The sequence below is a fragment of the Toxorhynchites rutilus genome, chromosome 2, assembly GCF_029784135.1.
Source record: "Toxorhynchites rutilus septentrionalis strain SRP chromosome 2, ASM2978413v1, whole genome shotgun sequence".
Lineage (NCBI taxonomy): Eukaryota > Metazoa > Arthropoda > Insecta > Diptera > Culicidae > Toxorhynchites > Toxorhynchites rutilus.
In genome coordinates, this window is record NC_073745.1 from 286516343 (window position 1) to 286543610 (window position 27268).

The 27268-nt window shown below is 37.6% G+C and overlaps 2 protein-coding genes across 4 annotated transcripts; one reads left to right on the forward strand and one right to left on the reverse strand.

The window, feature by feature from the left end:
- The first annotated feature begins 267 nt into the window (after positions 1 to 267).
- LOC129768600 (molybdenum cofactor biosynthesis protein 1) lies at positions 268 to 23859 on the forward strand. 3 transcript variants are annotated; one of them, XM_055770350.1, is made up of 8 exons: positions 268 to 411; positions 718 to 975; positions 12391 to 12934; positions 13008 to 13442; positions 16520 to 16529; positions 17236 to 17267; positions 19768 to 19782; positions 23037 to 23859. In XM_055770350.1, the coding sequence occupies exons 2-8, from the start codon at positions 823 to 825 to the stop codon at positions 23648 to 23650; spliced, it is 1803 nt and encodes a 600-aa protein (XP_055626325.1). In that variant the 5' UTR covers positions 268 to 411; positions 718 to 822; the 3' UTR covers positions 23651 to 23859. The 3 variants fall into 3 exon arrangements, 2 of the variants coding, with proteins under 2 accessions (XP_055626325.1, XP_055626324.1); XR_008741696.1 differs by lacking the exons at positions 16520 to 16529; positions 17236 to 17267; positions 19768 to 19782 and adding an exon at positions 13508 to 13667 and having other exon boundaries at positions 23037 to 23176; XM_055770349.1 differs by lacking the exons at positions 13008 to 13442; positions 16520 to 16529; positions 17236 to 17267; positions 19768 to 19782.
- Positions 23860 to 23877: 18 nt separating this feature from the next.
- Positions 23878 to 24546, reverse strand: LOC129768601 (B9 domain-containing protein 1). Its single transcript, XM_055770351.1, has one exon. It carries the CDS (start codon positions 24487 to 24489, stop codon positions 23896 to 23898), a length of 594 nt encoding a protein of 197 aa, XP_055626326.1. The 5' UTR covers positions 24490 to 24546; the 3' UTR covers positions 23878 to 23895.
- Positions 24547 to 27268: the final 2722 nt, after the last annotated feature.

A 27268-nucleotide genomic window follows, 5' to 3' on the forward strand; every position in this document is an offset into this window, starting at 1 on the left:
ATATAGTTTTAAAAATATATTTAAGATTTCGGCTCCTTTAAACTTATGTAACTGAGCCTGTAAAAATAAACGAATTTATAAAAAAAAAAAAAAAAAAAAAACCAATGCAATAGATTGGAAACGATCCGTAATAAAGCTGTAGTATACATGCAGGCGTCATGAGCGATTGATACTTATTTCTTGATAGCTGTAATCGTGTTTATAAATTTCCATCGATGACTTCGCTAATACGCGCTGTTTTTAAATAAGCCTATGTTTGTAGTAGATTCATTCAGTAACTAACTAGAATTCAGACAGTTCGTATCGTTTCCATGCTGCTATCTAGCGTGCACATTTAGAACGTGCGTCAGTATCAGTTCGTTTCTTATTCGACCATGAACAGAGTGAAGTGTGTTCGAACACATACGGGAGGTAAACATGCTGAGTAATGAATGGAAGAATACGCATCAAATACAGTCAACTTTATCAGTTTCGGAGATAAATGATTGGTAGTTTATTCGTGGATAAGAAGTATCTTCTTCGTTTACATTTTCTTTCCCTTTCAAACTGTGGAACAATTACCAAATGTTATTGCGTGTAATCCAACATCCGGTTAACAAATACAATAACATGAAAGCTACTGTTTTTGCGCCAATTCTCTAGAATTAAAAGACTGAAGGCCACTGCTGGTACTCAATGTTTATTATGACGTTTCCTTTCTCTCCTCGTTCTCAACAGGTGCCACTCACTGAACTCGGATCCATAATTTGTTTGTGCTGGCGGTGTGTGGGTTAAGAGAGCTCGCGTAATATTTTTCAGAAACAAACAAACATCGACACCAGTATGTTTCGCGTATTGAGATTGCCCAGGAAAACAGAACATTTCCATCAAGTGAGAAAGTTTTCTTGTATCCAGCATGGAAACACGGTGGAAAATCCAACCAACTGCAGTGGGAGACGATTATCGACTAGTGCTTCAAGTGATAGTAAATGTGAGGTATGTAATATGTGAATGATATAAACGTTTGTTTTATCTTAATACAGTTTTTGTTCACTAACTCGGCTGGAAAGGCAACCCAGTTAGTCATCGAATTCCACTCGCTAACTGGGTTGACATGTTAAACGTCAAATAAAACTGATTGGAACTCCAATTAATTGTTTGGCACTGGAAATAAAAACTCATGTAGGGTAACACGGAGTGAGTTGGACATACGGGGTGATTTAAACCACCCCTTTATCTCGAGAAGTACGGCTCAACTTGAATTTTGACGTAGAACTACGTCTTTCATTAAGTGTGCCAAATCAGAAAACAGGTCACGTTTTTATGAAATAAAGTTAATGTTAATAACTATTTTTGCCGCGAACGGATTTAAATCCTCGTTAAATTTCGGACACCAAGATGATGCCAGTAAAACAAAAATTCACGTAATACAACCAAACCGATTCTTTATTTCAGTAAAATTGACTTATATCTAAAACAAGGAAAGCTTACTTCGATGTTAATTACGTTGTCTGTAAAATTCACGAACTTTCTTGGGAACATCTGCCATTAGGTTCCATACAGTATCCTCAGATATGCTAGCGGCGGCGCTTTTCCATCTCCTCTTGAAATCATTAATGCCATTCGTTTTCTTCTTAGTTTCGAATAGTTTTCGCTTAATCAGACCAAGTACTTTTTGGGAAATTTAGACTGCTTCTTGGTCCGGAAACACTCGGCTACGGCATTCCTTCGCATTGCAGTATAAAAAGCGAGACCCGGAAGCTGTTTGAAGTCTTCGAGTACATAAATTTCATCGTCCATTATGGTGCATGAACATTTTTGCAAAAACTGGATGTAGTGCACCTTAGCACGGCTTTTTGCGGTGAAATTTTGCTCATCATCACGATTGGGCACCTTTTTCACTTTGTACGCCTTCAGTCCATGCCTCTGCTTCACTTTTCGTACATATGATTTTGATTTTCCAACCTTTCGAGCCACATTCCTAACTGAAAGGTTGGGATGTTTCTCAATAATGGCAAACACCTTTCGATCCATCTGTCGGGAGCATACTTTTCGATTTGTTCCGCTTCTAACCTCCCGATCCACAGTTAAACGGTGGTCAAACGATTTGCACACACTAAACACGGTACTCTTCTGCAGTTTTAGCTTTTTGGTGAGATCACGTACCGACAGTGTTGGATTTTGCTGCCGTTCGCGCAAAATGCGTTTGCGTACTTCGACTTGATTCAACGCTATTATACCAAACTGAAGAAGAATGTACATATGCTGGACATCCAAATAAAGAGGAGGGTTTCAGCTGTCATGTAAGTGGAATATTTCATTGACTAGTGAAATATTTTATAAACTAAACTGAGAGAAAAGTGTCCGAAATTGACCGTGGACATGCTGTAGACGATTTACATACCAAACGAATCGGAAATTACCTAAGATTTGTTCTTATGCTATATATTATAATCCCCTCATGTGTAAACGGTTTAAATTGATGAAAACTAAAAGCATTTCCATTTTCCCATACATTTGCTCTGCTCATTCGTGAGCTTCCCTAGCCATGCCGTCAATAACGAGCAATTTATCTGCGATCAACGATGGGGAATGATTCAAAGTCACCGTGAACAAAGAAAAGAAGGACGAAGTGGAATACTTTCCTGGAGCATAAATATTTGAACTCGCTGAGGCAAACTTTCACCATCGTTCTAGATACGATGAACAATGCTACAATGAACAATGAACATCGCTTGTTCTTCCTTGATTTGCATTGACATGATTGAGCTGTGGACGTGATCAAATTATTAATGGCTGATGTCTCTTGCATTGCAATCATTACGTCAAACTGACGTCATTTCATTAAGGTTCTGAACTACTCAATTGTGTGGGGAATGATCAAATTAGACCATCATCGGCTCACCAAGAAAATAATTGTCCAGGAATTTCGTGTGTGATTTGGTTTCGCATGACAGTAGCAAGACTATTTCCACCAAGGATTACAGCTAATCGATGCCGGAAATATTAATAGAAAGAGCTTCTGTTGAGAAGAGTGCACATCGGAAATAAGTTTGTGTCTGTAAAATAATATCTGAAGTTATTAACGAGCGACTTGAACAAAACAACAGCATAGTTCTACGTCAACAAAGTAGTCGTGTCTTGGACACAACCTCCTATATTTTTTTTTTTAAATATCATTTCCTTCTATCGTTGAACTGTACGTACTCAACGTAAAAAAAACTTTGGTCAAATTTAACAGGTGGAGGAAAACGGTAGCATGAACACATCAAGTACTTTGATTGTCAGAAATTGGGAGTTTTTCGATCGTGGTTTTGAGTTTTTTTACGCTGATTAAGCAAACTTTTCGTGTATTGTGCAGTAAAGTTCTGTTCGCCTACAGAAGAGGAACAATCTGGTGCAGCGAAACTGTGAGTTTGGTGAAAATTAATTAAATTAACTGCATTTTAATTGTTGCATGTTGCGTGGGGTGACATAAATCATAGCCAAAAATGTGCTTCGTGCGATCCTGCGATAGTGATTTGAATTGCACATCACCAAACAAAGCTTCAGGATCGGTATTCAAACATCATTACCCAGAGACAACTATTCAATGGAATCGTTGGCTACAGACTATTGCAAATTCTGAACATATTTGCAACAATATTGACTCCAAACAATAAACAATTTGTGAATCCTGAGTGTGAGCCTAGCTTCATGCTGTCTACGCTCAATTTGTATTGGGTGGGATAGCCCTAAGAGCTATTGCTAAGGTTTATGCTCAATACATTATATACGGAAAAATTCATTTTTTGACGTTGAATTACGTCTTTCATTAAAGATACCAAATCAGAAAACAGGTCACGTTTTTATGAAATAAAGTTAGCGTTAATAACTATTTTCACCGTGAACGAATTCTCATGATTTGCATACCAATCGAATCGGAAATTCTCTAAGATTTGTTTGATATGCTATACATTGCAATTCGTTAATCTTTAAACGGTTTAAGTTCATGAAAACTGGAAGAACCTTCTTTTTTCCAATACATTTGTTCTGCCGATTTGTGTGCTAACCCTGCCCGTATTTCGAATGCTTATAACTCGACCATTTCTTAACAGATCGGAAAGATGTTTGCATCAATTGACCGGAAATATTTCTGCGTTAATAAAATGTAATTTTTCATTCGATAAACAATTGAATAACTGTAAAATGGAAAGCGTTATGTAAACCCCTAACTGTAGGCTCTTGTCCCTCGGTGAACAACATACCTGTAAACGCGATAACTATGCTACGAACGGTAATGCGAAACGAGATGTCAAGGACAAGAGTTGGTGTTGGTGTGGAACGGTGCGGGCGCGTTAGTGAGCCGCGGTGATTTATTGTCCAAATAAATATTGATAGTGCGAATCAATTTGTAGTGTGCTATTGTTTATTAAAGAAGGCCATCCCAACACTAACTGCTAAGGGTTGATTGGCCCGATTAACGGTTTCCCCAACACAGACTTCAAAATCGATGTACCTGTGGAGATCCGCATTGCAAATATATATGCAAGTCGAGGGTATTCTTGTTCCCATAGGGCTGTGTATCCCTAACACGGACTTCAAAATGAATGTGTCTGGGGGAATCCGCTTTGCAAATACATGCAAGTCAGAGGTATTTTTTGATGTTGAGTACTTTTGTACTCGCTTATCGTAGTGCAGACCGGAATATGTTTCTCTAAAACGTACTTTTAAACTGAGAATGTTTGGGAAAATCGTAATTTCAGATACTAGAGGTGAATAAACTTTCGTGGTTCGAGAACTACGTGAACATGAGATGTGCAATATTTTTAGAGGGAAATTTAAAATACAATGATCGTTTGACAGTTTTTCCGTTCACATATTTTGGTAGTTCTAGGCATCATATCAAACGTAAAAGGACGTTCATCAAATTTATTTGTAATGAAGAACATAATCTATTACAAAAATTTCGATGCATTCTAAAATAATATTCGAAGTGGTAAACAAGTGGATTGCATAATATGCGATCGTGTCCTAGATACAATCATTTACAATTTTTCTTTAGCAGCAGTCAATCTTCGAAACGTTACGAAATTATTTAAATAAGGAGAAACTGAATCATAGTGTTCTTCCCCTAACAAGGTAAATTTAAAGTCTACGCAAAAATCTGCAAGAAAGCACCTTTTACGCTAATTGACAATGGATACTTTATGATGTAAGCCTTTTTATCTCTTTCTTTTATTTCACTAATACTCAATAGCATTATCAACAGTAATCAGTGTTTGCCGAATGAACAATTCAATTTCGTTTGTTGTTATGTGCTACGAATCATGACACAAACGAGAACGAAAGAACTCTGCCTTGGTTAGCACTTCATGATACACAGTCAGGTGAACCTAAACGCCATGAGGGGTTTCGGTTATGTTCCACTTTGCCTTTCATTCGCTACATATCGAGACAACCCCAATTATATTTCGCTGGCGCCGAAAATATGTTTAAGTTAAATAAATGCGAACAAAAATAACGAATAACTCCATTAGTATCATTGATAGTGTGTTATTAGCTAAAATCACCAGGGAAAATAAATTTTACTAACGTTTGTATGCCGCGAACAAAATTAACTTTCGCGTGTCAGGCAATAGAACCACCGACAACTGTAGTATCTCTCTTGCGACACTATTTGTACTCATGTAGACCCAGTGGTGTCGAGATGTTCTTTCGCACCCGGCGTGGAAGTTTCTGGTTGCACTTCTGGAAATTTTCTTTGTATTGTGGTTGTACAAAAAAACTCAAATAATGGGTAAAAATTCAGCACATTAAAAACTTATCCAAAATCTACTGAATGGTTCAAAATCTACGCTCTATTAAAATGAGTTACAAACATATCAGAATTGTACTCTTCCGGCCTTAATTGACGCAAAATTCTCAATAACAATTTCAAAATCGATCACCTTTATTGATTCGTTTTCATCAGACAAGATCGACAATTCATTCAGGCGAGATTGCGACATAGCCGATCTCAAACAGTATCTAATGAGCTTAGAAGCTGCTTCAGACGTAGTGCTAATGTTTCTAATAGAGATGTGCCATCGGCTCATGAGCTGCTCATCCTACTCGCTTCATCATAGTGAGCGGATTTGAATCGGTTCGCAATAAAAAAAAACAGCTTTTTAACTCATATCGGAACTGTTGAATTGCTGAGCTGATGAGCTATTGAGCTGAGATGATGAACTGATTAGCTGCAGAGGTGTTGAACTTCCATGCGAAACAAACAGACTTTTAGAATGAAACAAATAGGGTAGATAGGGGCAATATGGTCCCCCTCGAGAATGAAACATCCTCAACCTACGTGGTTTATAAATTATGCTACATGTTAAAACCTCACGATTTGAAACCTTATTTGATCGATGTACATTGTATGAATATGCTTTAAAAAAGATTTATGTGAAAAATTTACACTTTTAAAAATGTGTTCCATTTCCGTCGATCGAGAACACTACGGGCAAAATGGGCCACTATGCGGGGCAATATGACCATGTTAGTTGATGCAATCTTTTACGCATGTTTTCGCTAGGAGATAACGTAACAAGTTCAGAAAAGGCAAGTTTATTCTGTTTTGCATCTATTACGTATATTTCGTTGGATTTCATTCAGTTTACATGTACAAAAAATTACAATGTGATCAAAGTGATTGAACTGCAATTTTACGTTACTCAAAGCAGGAACAGAAAATATCTGTGCAGTTATGTACCCACGAGTGACATGGATAACATTCGTTACATCCATCGCCGCCCGTAAAGGAACTGAGTTGTGCCCCACAGTAGCAACATATGGTGTCCTGCGGAAGATTCCATAATCGTCATACTGTGCTCAGGCCCCAGCGCTCAGCTGAAGTTCTAGAACTCATCTGCCTTTTCCCCGCGTTGCAAGGATTTTGGATTTTTTGGTCTGCACCTGCTGAATAAAGATAATAATATTTAGTTTACTTGTAGCAGCTTGGAAAAACTGGATTCCTTGATGTCTCATCGACGTTGTATTTCTGCTGTACGTCATCCAGTAAATCGTAGAATTTCCCGACTGCAACGCGATTGAATCCCTGTGCCCTGGCGGCGGAAGTTTCTTCTGGTGTCCGAAGTGAGGGTAGCGCTTTCCAAAACCAGCAAACTAATCTATTCCGGCTAATTGTTTTTGGCTATTGGAAGAGTGATAAATACCATTTCATACAGCCAAATCATACGCCAGCTTCCGGATTTCTTTCATCGTAACACCATAGAACCGTTGTTCCATAGAGAGAATATAATCTACAAGCTCGATCTCATGCTCAGTCGTAAAAACATTACTAAATGATCCGAACAGCTGGAGCTGAAAAGATCTGCGCAACGTAAATAACGTTTAAGTGTTTCGCGCGGGACACAATGCACTAAGGTTGCATGTCGCACTGACGTACCACTAATCACTGCTACAATGTTCTGATGTTCTGATATAATTCCGCATAATTCCACATCTAGCTATCTCCAACTATGTTTACAAATTTCAACAGCTGTATTTGCAGGTTATGTTGAAAAATACCTGGTCATACTGCCCCAAGCAGGTATGACCATTCCGCCTCTTGCATTTATGCTCAATAAAAATGAACAGATCTTTTACTTTTTTTTTCCGACAATTTTTTAGTTTTGTCGAATCTCCTGTTACGAAGTAAAATGAGAAATTGTAATGAGGAAATTCGATAAAGATGTTGAAGTCATGCAATTTTTAGAAATTAGTGTAGTCACAATTGACATGTCGTCTTCTTCCCTTACCGTATTGCTCCGTATTCCGATTTCCATATTGCTCTTTTAAGGCCAAGATCATCGGAAGTCGGAAGCGGTGGCCTCTCGCAAGCAAACCTGTGTTCCACCGATTGCCCGATTTGTTTGAAACATAGGAGACGATCCTTTAGTCAGATCCGACCGAGCGTTATCGAGCGTCGGACGACATACGTTTACCTGGTGCATTACGTTTGCCCGGTTAATAAGGCGTGTCATGTATTTTGATCTCACAATAAATTTTATTGCGAAATAAAAATTCATAATAAAAATTGCACTTCAGTGCCATACGTACATACTTATCCAAAATTGTTAGCTTTCATTTAACACGCGCAGGCCGCGTCAGTCACCGGTGACTAACAGCATAAACTATGATGAAAAACGGTAGAAATTTTTTTTTTCGCAGAATTTGTTACATTTGTTACATTCGGGTAAGTGGAATTCGGGTGAATGTCTTTCTGGTATCTGTCTTTCGGGTGAGTGAGTTTCGGGTGGCACAATCGATAACACATTTCTTGTTTCTATTCCAATGAATTATGAAATCATTAAGTTCATGGAACACTGTTCTAAGGCCAACGCATCATTTATTTTCTTTTGCTCTCTATGAGATAAAGTTGCGAAATATTCCAGCGGATAAACGGATGTTTCTCGACCTCGCCACGGTTATTTGCCATGTTTTTAATTATTTTCCCAAACATGACAACAACCGGCACCGATGGCTATATATAGCCGATGAAATGTGAGTTAGTAACGTGGTAACTTTTGCAATCTATCGAATTTTGCTCTGCATATTAACATGCTGATGACAATGCGAAGGAAGATAAAAGTGATAATAAACGCTATTAAGAAAAGAAAACAACATTGCAAGTCCCCCTTGTTGGCCAGGGAGAACGTTTGATGTGGATGTATGTTTACAAAATGCTGAGGGCGTATGAGCCGAATGTATCAGCGCGTTCAATGGCTGAGTGAACTGTACAAATCAACGCATACATCTTCGGGTTCAAAAGGACGTGATGTCAAGTAAAGATGAAAAATAAAAAAATCGCTTGTATTATCAGAATGAACAGTAAAAAATTGTTGCAATACGTCTAAATCCAGGGGATTGGGATGCGGTGATGATGCAGGCCATTCTTGTGATGATATGAAATAGGATAAATTATGATATCAACATTTTTATGTTGCTTTTTACTGATGAGAGTACCAGAATTCTCATTCACTAAAACGCGACGCGAGTCAAGATGAAACACTTATTGTTTTTACTATTTAAACTTTCTGTAAAAATCTGTTTAAATATTAACAACATTGAATGTTTTGCCTTGTTATGGTATTATCTCCAGAAGCTTTGACAAAACTAAATCACATGGTTGTTTCGTGATCAGGATTTATACATTCAGCTAAAAAATACAGTAAAAACACTGGTCTAACTTTTGTTTTTACTCTAAGAAAATGTATTCTTTAATTATCATTTAAAGCTCATTTGATACATTCTGTGTTTTTGTTCTTTTCCTTATGTAGCGTCTCAAATGCAGTGAACTGTAAAACTGACGGATAAAACCGGATTAAGGGCTGTGCGATTCCAAAGCTTATGGAGCACACTAGAAAATCTTCCTAGGTTCAAAACATCTTACACAACAGTTTAAGACAATTTCGAATCTGTCAAGCGCTCGAGCAGATGCATTCAAAAGTTATATATCTTCATACATAAAGTAAGGTAGAAGTAATGATTTAAACAACCATAACTTTTTTCATTGATACAAAATGATTAATTCGAAAATTTACGGTTGGTTAAGTGAGTCAACTTGACATCATTTATTCTTCAATAAATAGACTGAATTGGATAGTTAATATCATGTGTAATTAATAATTATTAATATCGATTTCAATGATAATCACATTTTCGTGAAAAGTGGTCGTTTTTTTTTACTTATCACAAAATATTAGACCCGTGTTTTTTTTTAATTTTTCCCCTTTTTCCAAAAATGACCTTTTCCAAAAATTCATATCTTTTGGATTTTGTTTTCGTTATCATTGATTGTATGTATTTGTTTTTGTCGTTTACATGGCTTTGGATTAAAGTAAAGTGGACTAAGGTTTTAAATTATTTTGAAAGCTGAGGCATTTTTACATAACATTCCCATAACATTCAAACTTCAGAGATGTGATTTCTGCCGTTTTTTTAGTTATGATTTGTCAAAATTAACCGATGGTTCGGAAAATCAGTTTTACCCTTTTTTACCTTTTCAAAAATTGATATCTTTTGAGGTACTGGACAAATTCAGATGATCGACATATCAAATTGAAGCCAATGAGCTAGTCTAGTCCTTGACAAAATATTACACTCGCAAAAAAATTGAACTTTATTTTGGTATTTATTGACTGTATTTGTATGGTCTATAAAAATATAAATACAATCTCTAAACCATAGAGATAGAGGGCGCCATATTTTTTGAATATTTTTTTTTCTTGAAAGCTTAGGACTTTTTACATAACATATCTAAAAATCAGAGATGTGTCGTGGAAATCAGGCAAGGAATTAACTCCAACTTCAGAAAACATAATCCTTTCATGAGGAAGAACACATATTTATCTAATAAAAATAAACTATTGAAACATTTAAAAAAAATAATAGTAACCTCACTTTATTGCGTCGTTTGTTATGCAAAAATTAAAACAATATTTCTGGTGCAGCGAAAAAAAAACTTTTATATATAGACCTACAAAGAAAAAGTAAAAAAAACAGAATTTTTCATCAAATACACCATTTATTTTATCGGAATAGAATTCATGATCTTTCACAGTAGTTCATAAATAATTTCAACATTTCAGCATTTTCAACGAATTCAAACAGAATTTTCTGCCGGCGCTCTAAAATCGCGGTTGTTTTACATAAAAATATAAATTGTTCTACTCCCTAATATATTAATATCGTACATTTTTAGAAGACCTAAAAAAATTGGAGTATTCCCAGATACCTTTAGAAGTTTTTGGTTAAGCAAGATATTGAAATAATATTCCAAGTGTGGCGAAAAAATATTTTTTGTGGGTGGCAATATAGGGTTAATGTGAAATACTTCAGTTGAATCGTAACAACGGGTAGAAATTCGTTTAGAATCTTACCCATCCCACGTTTGTCTCAATTGAGAAACACTGAACAAATGTCCAAGATAGAGTGGTCGATTAAAATAATCGCTAGGGCTCACCTGGGTCGTGCGAATGGAATCAAAACTGGTCGCCAAAAAGAATTCAATAAAAATGTCAAAAGAGATCCAATAATCAAGAGGGGAAAAAGTGTTACTTTTCATATAATAATCCACTACGTAGAGAAAGTATTGTTATCCCAGGTCAAAATAATCAAATTAAATAAAATAAATGAACTACACTTTTTTTAATGCAAGCGTTAAAACCAAAGAAGCACAACTGATATTTTGGTAGATATCAGTATTATTGACTTCTAAACTTCTCTAAACTTAATTGTAATTCAATTTTACTTCTAGCAAAATGTTAGGTTTTCATGCTTCAGAACACTAAAATTAATTATTTGATCTTTTTTCTTTCATTAAAATAACTTAAAAATATGAATTACATAAATTACAACATTTATTTCAATTCAAGTTCGGTCACAAAAGATAAATTAACAAAGCTCGAGTCACGGAATTTTTTGCTAATTTTATAGCAGAAATGTTTGACAGCATGGGAAAAACAAACAGCACGGGGAAAAAAGATTTTTTTTTTTTTGAGCAAAATGCAAAATCGATTGAGTCCGCATGAGACAGGGGTTATCTAGGAGGGTATTTCAAGCTTATTTCCTCATAACCTAAAAAAAATATTTCTCATATTTTTTTTTTGAAGAAGTCTTAAAAACCTTTACTCTAACACCTTAACATTTCAATTTCATTAAAACTCTCCCGAGATAAAACTGTTTTCTGCATTCAAAACTCAACTGAATCCAGTTTCATTTTAGCTACATTCTTTATTGTTGAATTCACCACAAATTAAAAAAAATAAACTTTTGAAACTGCATCCAGCTGAAGATCTAAAGTAAAATGAATTTCAGAAGTCTTGAGATTGACTAAACGATCAAATAAATTCACTGTGTTTTTTTTTTTTTCAAATAACACCAAAATTTATTCGTCGATGGATGACTTGCGTAAGGTTAACGCCGGTCTCAAAATATTCCTATAAGAAGAAAAAAAAACAAATAAATATTAACACCAATACTAACAGACAACTTAATTCCAACTCGAAACGTACTCACTCTAAAATCGTAAATACCGTTTGCTTGAAGTTGTGTGACTACGTTAAGATATCTCATTGATATATTGCAGCGATATACAGTGCCGTTCGAAAATATAATACATACGTAATATATAGCAATGAAGCATACACGCAACTTTTGCTGAGGAAGAAATTCGGCTCAAACTGATAAGGAACAAACTAAGATTGCGTATTTAACACTGCGATTAAGATGATCCAATTCACTACATCTGTTCGAGCATTCAATATTATGATCATAGAAAACTTAAGTTGTCAACGGTCGAACACCATTGATCATCACTGCTCGCTCCGTGAGCAGCGAACCCACGTACTTGAATTGACACTGTATGTGTTTTGTATTTCCTACTTCCAGATTCCATCGAACGTTGGCAATAGCGGGGAGGAGGGAACCAGCAGCAAAAACAGTTCGCCCCTGATCGACAAGTTTGGCCGATTTCACAGTTACTTGCGAATCTCGCTCACGGAAAGGTGCAATCTGCGCTGCAAGTATTGTATGCCCGCTGAAGGGGTACAGCTAACGAAAAAAGATAATTTACTCACAACCGACGAGGTGCTGAAGCTGGCCGGTTTTTTCGTCCAGGAAGGTGTCCGGAAAATTCGGCTAACCGGTGGTGAACCTACGGTTCGGAGAGACCTCAACGAAATAGTGGCTGGACTGAAACGCATTCCTTCGCTGGAAAGTGTTGGTATCACAACGAACGGCCTCATGTTGACTCGACAGCTAGTGGGTCTGCAACGAGCCGGCCTCGATGCGCTCAACATAAGTTTGGACACTTTGAAGGCAAACAAGTTCGAGCAGATTTCACGGCGAAAGGGATGGGAACGTGTTATCGCTGGAATCGATCTTGCCATACAGCTTGGCTACAAACCTAAGGTCAATTGCGTACTTATGAAAGGTGAGCATATTGTGATCTAAATCAAGAAAAAAATATCTGATGACCGGAGTTTGTGTTTGTGAATTGATGTTAGGCTTCAATGACGATGAACTTTGTGATTTTGTCGAAATGACTAGGGATCGTAACGTAGATATTCGGTTCATAGAGTACATGCCATTCACCGGGAATCGATGGGATACCAGCCAGATGGTTCCCTTCCGCGATGCTCTTGCCACAATTCAAGCCAAATATCCCGAGATTGATACCCTTGAAAATGGCCCAAACGACACTTCTAAAGCATACCGCGTGCGAGGTTTCCAGGGTCAGATTGGCTTCATCAGTTCAATGACGGAACATTTCTGTGGTACTTGCAACCGCTTGCGTATCACGGCAGACGGTAACTTAAAGGTGTGTCTCTTTGGCAATACGGAGGTTTCGTTGCGCGATGCGCTGCGTAGCGGATGCTCCGAGGACGATTTGCGCTGTTTGATCTCGGCAGCAGTTCGCCGGAAAAAGAAACAGCACGCAGGTTAGTGTTTGTGCGCGTCTGTCGATGTGTGTTTTTGTTTGGTTTCACAAGAGATTCTTTCGTAGGTATGCTCAACTTATCCCAGATGGAAAATCGGCCCATGATATTGATTGGGGGATAGTGAGAGAATTGTTTTTACAGTACCCACGAGACCGATATCAGGCAGAGTGCAAAATGATCGGAATAACAATACAGGATGTACACTAACATTTAAATAGATTCAGGGTAAGCGGAATAATTTACTAGCAACTAGATTACATAGTGACCATTTGCACTCTGGTATAGAAGTTATTTGTCCACGACCCCGGTCAATGGCATGTACATGTTAATCATCCGTTGGTAGCTAATTAAAGCACACAGCTTGTTTGCAATTGCGTTTTCCACAGTTATACTAAACTTTATAATGTCTCACCAAATTAACAGTGCAAGCTTCAGTTATGAGATCGTTTTTGACGACTGATCATAAGCACATTCCAAAGTAAATAGCACTTTTTGAAATAAGCACAGTCCAATGGTGACGTTAATGGATACTTGATTTCTTTTTTCTCAATATCAGACGATCAGAACTAGGGTTGTTGCCAGCTCCCTGCTACCGCCTATCTCTCCCCAAGGCGGTATAATAAGGTGGAACGTTATGTCAGAATTGCTGTTCAGCCATTACTTGAGTTCGAATTGACAGCGGCCAAATGAACGGCTAGCGTTTCCGAGAAAGAGGATAACAAATGGCATGCAATGAAGAATGCATACCGCTATGTGTTTGTTTGTTTACGCTGTTGGCATCATTGTTGTGTTTCGGTGACTGCTGCAAGTTATTGTCTTCATTGCTGTTTTACGGGACGTGAGGGTTGTTCCCGTTGCTGCTTGGATTGGCAATTCAGCGATTATGGGAGCTGTGCTAGTGGGTATATGAAAGAGCCACTACCGGCGGGCTTGTACCGTACTGCTCCTAGTTCCATTCGCTTTGATCACATTAGTCGTTGACGACCCATTACGATTGAGTGAGCGCAACGGTACGGTTTGGATATCCAGGCATGTCGTTTCCCGACGACTGCTGCTTCAGCTGGAGACTCACCTGATCGTGCGGGACACAACAGCTAGTTCGATTGAAACCGGTCCAGCGTAGGTAATTGTTGGTGTGCAGAAAACGCTATGTAGCATAAAAATTGGACCTGGTTTATTTATAAACAAAAATAGTCGCTGTCATTTTTCATCCCCTCTCGCATCTTCCATGCCTTATCCTCATACTGTCGAAAACGAACCACCTGTCAATTCCAGCTCCTTGTCTCTCCCTAAGTGTTCAGATAGTGCCACCATCTCAGGGTTCAAAACTTTCAAAGTGCCTGACAGAGCTGTCAGTAGGATATAAAACCAAGGGATTGCTAAGATGGCCGCCTTTTTGTAGCCAGCATAGAAGATCATGAGCATAGAAATAATAACCTAAAATTAAAAATGAAGTGCTCCGCGCGATTCTCCGGCAGTGATTTTAATTGCAAATCGCCAAGAAAGCTTCCGGATGGGTATCCAAACATCGCTTGCCAAAGGAAACTATCCAACGTTATCAAATATTAAAATACAAGACTCCAAACATCAAACAATACGTGAGCCCCCTAAGCGCGAGCCCTGTTTTATCCTGCCTACGCTCAATTTGCATTGGTTGGGATAGGGTTGCTAGAGCCCCGTATAATACCTAATACAGCCCCATGACAGGAGGCCAGGTTTTTGGTGCCAACATCTCAAGCACACCAAACGTCAAAATCTTTGTTTTGGTCGTCGCGTTGGAAAGAACAAGCTCTCCGGGAGTTGCTGAAACGCCTTCGTGGGCAAGTAAATGTGACCGAGAATTTACGTAATGGGCTGTAAATATATTGTTTGTTGTGGATAAGTTGGATATTCGCTGATATTTCACGTGTGCTCTCAGCTTGAACACAATAGAGCAATTTCTGCGGTGTGAACAGGGCCAGCACTCTTCAGATGGAAACACCTTCGCGAATCGATATTTTTAGTAGCGAAGAGCAAACGTAAATAACGACATCAACTGTTTTAATGGTAATTACTGTAGCGGCCGGCACAGCTTAGACTAAGCTGACCATACGTTACGCGGGACAGTCCCGCATTTCAATAAAATGTCCCGCATAAGATTACGTCTCGCGAAATGTCCCGCATTTGGCAAAAGAAACGAAAATGTTCCGCGATATCAATATATTTCAATATCACAATTTATTCATGTTGATTTTCTTAAATGGATGAACCTCAAAAAAACTTTTATTTAGCAGACTGTTCAAGAACGCTTCTAATGCATCCAAAGATTAATACGTTGAGCTGGTTTCATCTCACCGACAGTGGGCTTTTTGTTTAGAATATGTCAACTGGAAGCGACAGCAGCAAAATTAGAAAATTATTTTTATAAAAGTCCCCCATTGATCCACAGTGACCAACGTGAGCCGGACGAAGAGTTCATTTTTGTTCCCCTAGCTTAACGTTTTAAATAAGCCGGAAGAACTAGTGTATTCTCGACAGGAAAAGGCAGGGTTGTTTGCTGAAGTAACGTAAACGAAGCGCTGGGCAGTCTTACGGAAGTTGGCCGGAACCTCACCCATGGCCGATGAAAATATGTATGTCGACGTGTTCTTTTACCTTTTCGTGGCTTTGGTGGTCGACTGTCTCTCCATTTTGGCCATTCGCCCAAAAGTTTTCTATCGGTCGCAGCTGGGGAATGTTGGGAAGGTAGGCGGTCTTCGCGACATTGTTTATCTCCAGCCGATCCATCCTCCAGTGATCTTTTGGCATAATGGGTTGATCCCAAGTACAGCATAAAGACCACATCACCTTCTCAACTTCCGGCAAGCACTTCGTACTATATATCTCCCCGTTCACCATATGACTCGAAAGAAGAGCGACTTGGACATTCCCTTCACGCCTGTCAGAGAATGACCTTCGAGAACTTGATGTGGATGATATATTCGACATCATCGTTCACCTGGGAAACGTAAAGTACCCGGACCACTGCCATTCGTTGAACTCTAGCATCAAGTACGTCTCATCTTTCATTATGAGCACTAAAAGAAGTTTTTCACCAGTGAAAAAGAAGTTTATCACCAACACCTCCAGCTACTCCTTCTGGATGATTGCCTGCTGCTCAGATACTGTCGGTTTTCCGCATCCGCAAAAAAATGTCCATTTTAGCCAGATTCTCATTTACCGTTTGGCCGGTTGCTTCGATCTCCCGGTTGAGGGAGCTGCAGGGAGATGATGTTGTAAATACCAGATCGGCTATATCTGTCGGACACAAAGTGCCTCAGGATGTCCAACTCCTTCGCTGTGGGGTGGAGCTTGCAGTATGAAAAACTCATCAAGTTGCTTGACAGTGCTGCATCTGCGAATCAACAGTCTTGAATCATTTTTTTTTGTAGGCTTAATAAACGTAAGATTTATGGAAAATATGTTCCATTAAATTGTCTTCCATCGCCATCCGAAATTGGTCCATTTTTTTGAATGCATACGTTAACACTAAAATCGATGAAATATTATATTGAATTTTCGGTAATTTGAAGAAAATTGTAGAATTTGAATCGTGCTTACCAGGCGTAAATGCTCTGATTGGGCGATTGATTTTCAGGCGTAAACAAAATATAAACCACCGAAAAATCACAACTGAGTGCCGATACTTAGAAAGAAATAATACAGATCAGTTTAGACTTGCTAAACTTTGGTTTATATTAACATAACGTATATACATAACGTTTTGTTTTGTGTCCCGCGTTAGCCCTCTGACCATCTGGTCACTTTAGCTTAGACACATTCAACTTGAATCATTTTATCTTGTTGGTCATGTCTTTCATAATTTTATTTGACAGTTAAAAACTAAGAAATGAAATGTACAAATATGCCGTTGATTTGTTGATTTGAGTGGTTTGTTTACAAAACATCAACCCTATTGACACAAACATGCTGGCACTTTAAGAATGCAGGCAGTGAGATATGCAGTGCAATAGAACTGCACAAAACGCAACTCATCATAGCTGAGAAAAAAACGGCCATTTTCTGTGTTTAACTTTCCAATCAGATCCACACTACTTTTCCTGTATCATGTTTCAATTATACTCGACATATTATCGTACCGGCTGCGCCAATTGTAGAGTTCACCTCTGAATGCAACTTTTTTCGGAATCGATTTGTTTAATAAAAACAGGAAGTGGGTTATATCTATGGTATAACTGCAATGGTGACGTAGGACTATCGTTGATTCAGTGATCATTTGTTTGAAGTTTAATCTGAATCCATTCTGAATGAATGACCAAATGGATATTTGAGACACTTCGAAAACGAGAGCTCTTTCGCTTGCATGTTATTTTCAATGCCAAGAGGAACTGTCAGATTATTTTGCAGCAGCGATATCTTTCCGGATTCTTCTCGAAGTCCACCACCAGTGGTTAATGTTAACTCGATAACCACCTGTTAATTGCACATGATTGAAAAACCACAAAATCAATTGTATTTGGTCGCAATATTATATGGATAGAAAACGTTAAAATAAACTCTTTCGCTTGAATGTAATTTTCAATTCCCAAGGGATCTGGCAGATTATTTTTCAGCAACGATAATATCTTTCCGGAATCTTCTCGATGCTGGATGGGAACCAAACAAAAATAGTTCCGCGCGTGTATGTGTGTGTGGTGGCTGCTCCGATGTCTCAATCGGAACCGTTTTTCGGTGCTGATACTCTCTTGGTCACCTTCTTTTCTTCTCCTGCCTCCTGCCTCCTGGCTTTTCTGCCCTCCCTCACAGTTCCAAACAAACTGCATGTCTTTCAGGTCAGGTCAGGCTAGGCAATGAATCCCTCGATCCCTTGATTCCTCGCCGAAAAAGAATAATTTTCAGAAGCTTTCCTGTTAATTGCGATCATTTGAAAAATCACAAAACCAAATGTATTTGGTTGCATTGTTATATGGATAGAAAACATTAGAATAAACTCTTTCTCATCAATGTAATTTTAAATTCCCAGGGGAACTGACAGAGTATTTTTCAGCAACGATTAGTTCTTTCCTGATTTTCCTCGATACTCGAAGCCCACCAGTGGTTAATGCTAACTCAATAACCACCAATAAGCAAATATTGGTGGTTATTGAGTTATATATTTGGTCGCAGCGTTACATGGATAGAAAACATTAAAATGAACTCTTTCGAATGAATGTATTTTTCAGTTCTCAGGGGAACTGGCAGATTATTTTTCAACAACGATTGCATCTTTCCTGAAATTTCTCGATGCTGAATGGCGTCCAAACGAAAATAGTTCCGCGCGTGTATGTGTGTGTGTGTTGGCTGCTCCGATGTTTCAAGCGGAACCGTTTGTGGCATCACTCTCCTCCTGATGGATTCCCTTTCGGCCTAAGGTGCGATGATAAACGAAGAGCTTCACCACAACAGCGACAACATGCTCCAATCACTGTTCAATTATAACTGAGTGAATTTCCGAGTGGCGCTCGCTTATATACCGATTGGTGATTTCAATAGCCTGTTTTGAAAGCAATTTTAAGACTATTGAAACAAGTTTTTGGATCAAAAAGTAACAAGTATATAACGCGTAGACATTTTATCTTTAGAATGAAGTGTTAATCATACTATTTCGTTCAGCTGTTTAGGTGCTATTAACGCTCAAAATCTCGGTCTCCGGCGTAACGCTTTCGTTTTCGAAACTTTGATTTTACACCCCGGTATAGAAATGAAAGACGTAGTCCTACGTCAAAACGCCTTTATTTCGCGTTCAGCGCACTCGTAGATTTGCTCGTCCGCTCTCACTCACGTTTGCTACTCTACTGCCACATACATCAAAATGCTTGTCCCTTCTTGCAGCCAATTGAAATCTGTATTTCTGAGCTAAAAAATCTTTTTTATCTGTAGAGAAAATATAAAATCTGTATTGCGGATTCTGCACCTGATAACACTTTTGCGTTAGATTTAAGTACGAAGTAATAATTGTATACTTGTAGTAAAGTGTATATATTAGTGATGAAACGAATAGTAGTTTGGCCGGATACCGGATACCGGTTATCAGGTATTCTTCGAGGCCGGATAGCCGGATATCTGGCGGCCGGATATTCGGTTTTTTATTTGCGAAAAAGAAACTGGAAGAAACAGAAGGTGTGCATGAACCAAATAAATTATTACATTTCAGGGAGATAGATCGACACATTTTTGCATAAAAATAATAAACAATGATGAAATTCCCCGTTTATAATCAATATCTTTCAATAGAGTATCAAGTAGTCTACAAGGTATATTGAACAGATTTTTTTTCTGAAAATGATTTTTCTACCACAATGATGAGATTTTTGTGGAATGTGTCTTCATTTTGCTGCATAAAAAAGCATTTGGACTAAGACGAGACTGCACATGGAACACCGAACTAACCTCACATGAAAGTATATTTAGCATTATATTAGGAAGCTATTTCAACTATTTGGGAAAAATTCAAATTACTTAATGCAACATTTTTGGACCCGATGATCATATCAGACTATTTAGAAGTTCTTGAAACTAAGCAAAAAAGACGAAACCTTACACGACCAGCTGATGACACCTTTTTAGACTGTTTCAACAAAATCGCAAACAAAAATAATAGTTAGTATCGAGTTCAGAGAAACTATTTCATTGCAAACGAAATCGACTGTTATTTGAAAACATTTCGAATCGATCGCAATCACGATTCTTACATTTGGTGGCAATTCTATGGAGTATATTCAATTGTCAAAATTTGCTAGAAATAATGTTAATTCAGTTTTGGAAAAAAAATCTGGCATTTCAGTAATCAAACATTACTTTTAATTATGTATGAAGCTATTTGAGCTATTTTGTTATTTTGTCTTGTATTAATTAGAAATATTAGAAATATTGGCCAGATAGACCGCATACCGGATAACTACCGGATATCCGTTTCATCTCTAGTATTTATTTTGCTTAACCATAGTTTTAAGCTCGTGATCACTAGTAGCGCTTACCAGTAATTTTCAGAATAAGACTATTATCCAATTTTCAGGCCAATGCAAAAAGTTTACTGTGCAATTCTTTCTCGCACATAGGTCTAATTTGATCAGAAATGTGTAATATTTTAGATTGAGAGTTTGAAATACATAAAGAATTATGCAAAATAAAAAACATTTTCAAATGCATTTTTAGGGAAAACCGAATGAAAAAGTTTCTTTCAATTAGTTTCGCGTAATAAACATTCATTTAATCCTCACTTTCCTCGTGTTGTTTATACCACGATAGATACAATACGGTAGCGCAACTTATGAAAAAGGTCTTTCAGCCATCTTGGAATTTGTATGTAAACAATCTGCAATATTTTGCAATATGTTTTTTGCTTCTTGTGTGTGGAATTGTTTTGGTGGCAATAAGAGCATTCAAAAGTTGAAAGGTAAGTCTTTTACGATTAAAGTTAGGTTTGCAATATACTCTATCTTATTATATGTTTCAGCTCAAGAGAATAAATCGACTCTCGGTATCGGCTGGTGATGGAGATATTTTTCCCGCATTTTGCAGTTAGAGACGTCGGTTAATCGTTTGATAGATGCAAATAATCGAATATCGAAGGAGTTTTGTATCGAATAACGAAAAATCAAAATATGAATACATCGAATAATTATCAAAGTAATCGCGATTAATGAAAAAGGGAACCATTTTTTCTAAAAATTCAGTGCAAAATTTCTTGTAGCGTGTTTTTAGGGTCTTTTTTGATGAGAATAATGTATCTTCTAGATAGTTACTAGAGGATTTCTAGAAACTTCCTGCGTCTTGTTTTATTGTCGATATTGTTCCCGAAGCCCGAAGCTGTAACTGTAAAAATAACCATAAGCTACCGATTAATTTATAGTTTACAGTTTACAATTCTTTCGCAAGTGTAATTCTTTCACAAGTGTGTATATGTGTGGCTATTGTATTTAGTGAACAACTATAAGAATGTCAAACATTTGTACATTACTTTTGCACGTATGAATCTAACGACAAATAATGTATGAATCTGTTCAATCCGGTGACAAAAAGGACTAAAATCAAATAATAATAGTCCGAAAATTATATTATGCATTTTATTTAATAAGTATTCCACCCCACTGACATTAATTTATACATTTCATTGAACAATATTTTAAAATAGGAAAAAAAGTCACTTGTCCAAAAAAGTTACTCCTGTACGCGCGTCGGTGTCTCAGACCGAAGGTGGTGAAAAAGTGATATACGTCCCCTTTGTACCAACTTATACGATACGCTAAACGATAACGAACAACGAATGACGAAGCTAGAGAGAATCGCAATGTCGTAGTGTTGATGTTTTCTGAGAAATGAACGAATTATTGATTTCTTGGTCTCTCAGACCTATGCGCGAGTATAGGTGTGTTAACCGTCATGGTGTTTCGTCGAAATTCATCGGATATGCTAAATCATGTACGGTTGAACCATAAAAATTATTCCCTGGTGGTAGAGGAGACTGGGAAGAAGAATTCAGGGTCTGCAGGAGTAAAATGCGGACTTAAAGAAGGTGGTCTCAGCTCCCGTTCTAAAATAGTAGTATTCAAATTCAGAGTGCCGAGGAAAATATACCATACTAGTGGTCAATGATTCTATAAATGTACCTCTTTTGTACTAGTAGCTATAATGACCAAACAGAAATATTCAAACAAATCAGCTATTTCAACAACATTCAAAGAACAGGTAATTTTAAACAGAAAAATTTTTATGTTGGTGCAATAATAATGTTGTGCATCATTCTCATGGTGTGCTTTTTTTTCAATCGTCCTCATATGAAATAGTAAATTTATCAATATACTAAAATACCACTTCATTCAAAAACAATTATTCTGCACCATGTTTATTTCAAAATTATATTTAATGCAACTTTTAAAATTATGACATCATACTTTTTTATTATAAATATGGCTGTTCTTTTTGATTACAAGAAATAAATATTCGCTCGGTCAATCAAATACTGAAAAACAATTATTCGAATGAATCGAATATTTAAAAATGACCCCACGATTAATCGTCAATTGTCAATAAACGCAAAATATATTTATACCGTTTCCCCTCGCGCACTTATTGACGACTCGGTCACACCTTTATTCCACACATCTTGGTTTATACATGGTCTTCCTGAATTGACACAGTAGACAGTAACAAAAATAGTTCAGTTCAGTACTGTTCGAATTGTCTGATTGAGTTTGTGAATTGTTGCGTAAAACGATCAATTTAAAAAAAGTCTTGTTACAAAATCTGTACAAAATCTGCAACGATATCCAATAATTTGTAATCTGTATATACAGATTCTTGGTCAAAACACGTGCTGAAAATCTGTATCATTGCAGAAAAATCTGTATATGTGGCAACACTGCTTGCAGCCTCTCTTTCATTCGGTTGTCCGCCCAGGGGCGAGACAATACTATTTATGTTTATCTCTATTCTACACTATTTACTCAGGATACCACATTTATCTAGGTAGTTGTTTGTAAAATTGTTTGTCGGAAGAAATTCACCATAAATTTACTTTCAGACGGTATGAGAGAGAAAGTTATTCAATCTAATGGTATTTTTTATTGCTTTCAGCACCACCACGCACCCTAGGAATACGTCACTTCAGTTCCTTCAGTCACGTGGATGAACGCACTGGAAAAGCAACGATGGTGGATGTGGATGACAAGATAGCTTCGAAGCGAGACGCCAAGGCTCAGGCAACAATCTACGTGGGTCCTAAAATCTCCTCACTGATCGAGAACAACGAACTGAAGAAAGGGGACGTTTTATCAATATCGCAAATGGCTGGAATTGTGGCCGCCAAGAAGACTTCCGAGCTGATCCCACTGTGTCACAATATTCCTCTTTCGTCCATCAAAGTGGAGACCAGTCTCAACGCCGCCACTCACGAGGTACACATTTTGGCCAAAGTAAAATGTGATGGGAAAACTGGAGTCGAGATGGAAGCACTAACAGCTGTTACCGTGGCTGCTTTAACCGTTTATGATATGTGTAAATCTGTGTCACATGAAATGCTGATCAAAAATATTATGCTAGTGGAGAAGACTGGTGGGAAAAGTGACTATTACAAGCCATCTACGAGAATAAACAAAGAAATAAAGACCGATGATCCACCGATAGTGGTGCAACGTTATAAGACTGACCCAATAACCACTCGTGAAGAATTCGTTCCAGTACATCACTGAAATCATTTTTTGTTGCCTGACGTGCCTTGAATCTATGAAATATAAGTAAAATCCTACTGTCAGCATATGTTAGAACCATCTGGTTTGGCTGAAAACTACATCGGAAAATCAACTTAAAATATATATATTTTTATTATACAAAATAGGAAGCTACTCCAACTAATATTGTAACTCGTTTATGGCTATTAAAGGATCTATTTCTCTATTAAGCGCAAAAATTAAACACGTTTGTTTGACTGATTTATTCAATCATAGGATTGGCCCCAATCAAGGCCCATTTTACCACAACCACGTGACATCGCTTGCAGAGAAATCACAAGCTCTCCATAGCTCTCCAACGCCAGGCCTTTGTGTTTCGATCCATCTGCTAGTATTTTCGGTTCTCGCATTTCGGGATTTATACCCGTAATCCAACTCATTGCCGCCGACCATATGTTGGTAAACTTCGGAACGAACAATGGCGCCCGGATGGTGCGCCTCAAACCGCTCAGCGGACAATGGATTCTAGCGTATCCCCGGTTAGTCTCGACGTTCCAGAAGTTATTACCATACAGACAAAACACTATTTGTGGCCACCCATGTGGGTTTGTCGATTTCATAGTGAACTCAATTGGCATATTGAAAACAACCAACCTATAGTCACGATCGACTTTAGCGCTCTGGGTGATTCCCGATCGTAAGCCTGACACCAGCTCCCAATCAGGTCCCGCCACAATGTCGTAACGGCAGAATAAATTGCTTCCATCGGGCCCTAATGGGAAGCATGCCGCTTCCAACTCTCCCACTACGGTCAAATGGAAGTAGCTTTCACTGTCACCGCCACCAGAGATTTTCTTCATTTTATTCAAACTGAGAAATCTTAGAAGAACGCTGGACAGCTGTAGATAATTGTTTGCAACCTGGTTGCTAATGGGAACCTAACTATATGAATGAATGCAATTCTCCGTTGCAAACTTGTATGCTACATGTTACATTTGTAATGTTTCATTTAGCGAGAAACGCATCCTAGCGACATTAAAGTGCGATTCACATACAACATCCACGTCACGTTCACGTTCCGTCACGTCACGTTGCGTCAATTATTCTTCCATGGAATTCCTATTGAAGCATTCACATACACCAGCAACGGCAAGTCGAAGATCCCGTTGCCGGTGCATGTGAATGTTTGCATAAGAACTGCTTGGAAGAATAATTGACGCAACGTGACGCACTTAATACTGAATTTTTTGTTGCGTGACAAGGTGTGGACCAAGATGGTGGAGTTAACAGGTGGCTCGTAATTTACACTATTTAGAAAAGACGTATGAGGAATGGCAAGACGAAAAGTTTGGATTTGTTTATGTTATTACTTACGTTGGTATGGTTACATTTGATTTCGTCGAAGGTATTCGAAGCAGTATAATAAATAAATAGTTGTCGTTGAAAATAGTAACCTAGTAACCATTATGCATATGCTTCTACCAGCTGGCTCGGCTAATGTGATATGATTTATTCAGGGAATGTTTTGATCGTGGTACCGCTATTGGCGCATAATTTGCAGCTTTGTTTTTTGTGCTGGTTCAAAACGGCAATCAACCGTGCCGGCGAAACTGTAGTCAATGTTTAGTGTTGTTTGGATACCATCTATGTAAATAAATTCAAACTTACGGGATACGTCCAAACGGCAATTCTGACATTACGTTTTACCTTCCACTTCACTTTCCTTGGTGTGGACACGCTTGATATCCGAAAGAGGGAAAGACTTTGATAATGTTCTGTATACACCCGATTCTCTTTTTACACGATTACTCGAAATGACGCGTTTTCCCATGGTTTCTCAGAATTGGCTTTCGGGATGTTGCAATGTATGCATTTTATTCGAGAAGTAGAAGTACACTGAAGCCTTTTTTTACAAGGTATGAAATAAAAAAAATCAATAATATATTTTTTTTAGCAATGTTCCACAAAACTATGTTTCAATGTTGCGTCACAACCAAAACATCTGATAGCATTGACTGACCTACTTAAGCTCATCATCTGTGCAGAAGTGATCAACTCTTTTTGCATCGTCACATTGGCTTTTATTTGGCTGTGATATTGTAGGGATTTATTATTCATTGACGAATTTGCCGTTTTTTCATAATTGTACGGCGAGTCGCAGATAACGATAATTCAATTTATTTCGGTCAAATAGTATGGCGGTCAAATAGATGATTGTCATCAGTTGCGGCATAAGCATTCCGGGTCCCAAAGAAGTGAATTCCAAAAATTCCCTAATTCCAATGAAGAACAGCATCCCTGCTAAAAACTCTCCTCCAGAGATACGGCCCATGTGCCTTCAAAATAATTAGTTGTTCGTCTTCCATTCCCGCAAAATCTTTGAAGTTCTCGAGAGGAAGTGATTTTTACATCATGAACGGAAGCTGGAAGCCCACAACTAAGGAAACGACGTCGAGTATTTTTCATATTACAATACTAACAGTATTATGAAAAATTATAATTAAAAAAAAAACCACCTCTCTGATATTTGCATAAGTTATGTAAAAAACCTCAGCCTTCAAGAAAAAATACAAAATAAAATAGCAGCCTTGGTCCCAAGAGCATGTAAACTATAAAAAAACAAATACAATCAATAATTATAAAAACAAAATCCATTTTTTGCAAGTGTAATATTTTCTTCAAAAAGGCTAGCTCCCTGTCTATCATTTAAATCAAAAGTAGTTCAAAAGTTATGAATGTTAAGAATTTTTGAAAAGAAGTCGTTTTTGGAGAAAACAGAAAAAGTTGATTTTTCGGACCACCCGAAAATGGAAATGGGCACTCTAATGAAAAAATAAAAAATTATGGTATAATATTTTACGATGAAGAACAAAACTACCAATTTTCACGAAAATATGAGAACCACTATATCGGCTTGGCATAAAATGGTTGTATATACAGATCAGAAGCAACGTGTTCACGTAGACAAGTGTGTACATTTTCGTAACACCTGACAATCACTGTAATATGGAAGATCTTCGTAGCCTAACTTGTTGCATGTCAGCTATAAGCGGAGGGTCGTGAGCTCTAAACTCAGACCCCTCAACCTACCACCTTTGTGTGTTATTTTAGTTACTTCGTCCATGCAACAATTATCAAGTGACGGTGGTCTAGCCTCTCTCTGTTCAAACTCGCTCTGCTGCTTGCATCAAGAAACATCAGTAATTGGTGCGCTTCGTACGGTCCAACCATGAACAGTCGAATAATAGGAATACTCTTAGGCAGAAAAGTGACATTGTGTAAATTGCCATATGTTATAAAATAAGATATAAATGTACGTGAATAAATCTGGCTCTATTACAGTTGAAGAGCCAAAATAAAACAGGTGGGATAATAAAAATCAGTGTAATGTTGAACATACATATAAATATAATTGAAAGGGAAAAATATAAATTTCAAAATATTCTTATAAAAAAAATACACGCATCTTCAGGGGTCATTGACCTTCTCGAAATGGCTGTTCAATTTATGGAACAATCGGATTGATTTTTTTAAAACATTTAATTTTCAGTGAAATATGTATTTGTTCCAATTGGTTAGTATAAATTCTTTTAAGACATATTGCGGCCTGAGAAAAAAGTTATAGAAATGAAAGGATCC

Coding starts and splice junctions, on each gene's coding strand:
- LOC129768600 (XM_055770350.1), top strand. CDS start 823: ATGTTTCGCGTATTGAGATTGCCCAGGAAAACAGAACATTTCCATCAA. Junction 976..12,390: donor CAAGTGATAGTAAATGTGAG/GTATGTAATATG, acceptor TCCTACTTCCAG/ATTCCATCGAACGTTGGCAA. Junction 12,935..13,007: donor CAATTGCGTACTTATGAAAG/GTGAGCATATTG, acceptor AATTGATGTTAG/GCTTCAATGACGATGAACTT.
- LOC129768601 (XM_055770351.1), bottom strand. CDS start 24,489: ATGAAGAAAATCTCTGGTGGCGGTGACAGTGAAAGCTACTTCCATTTG.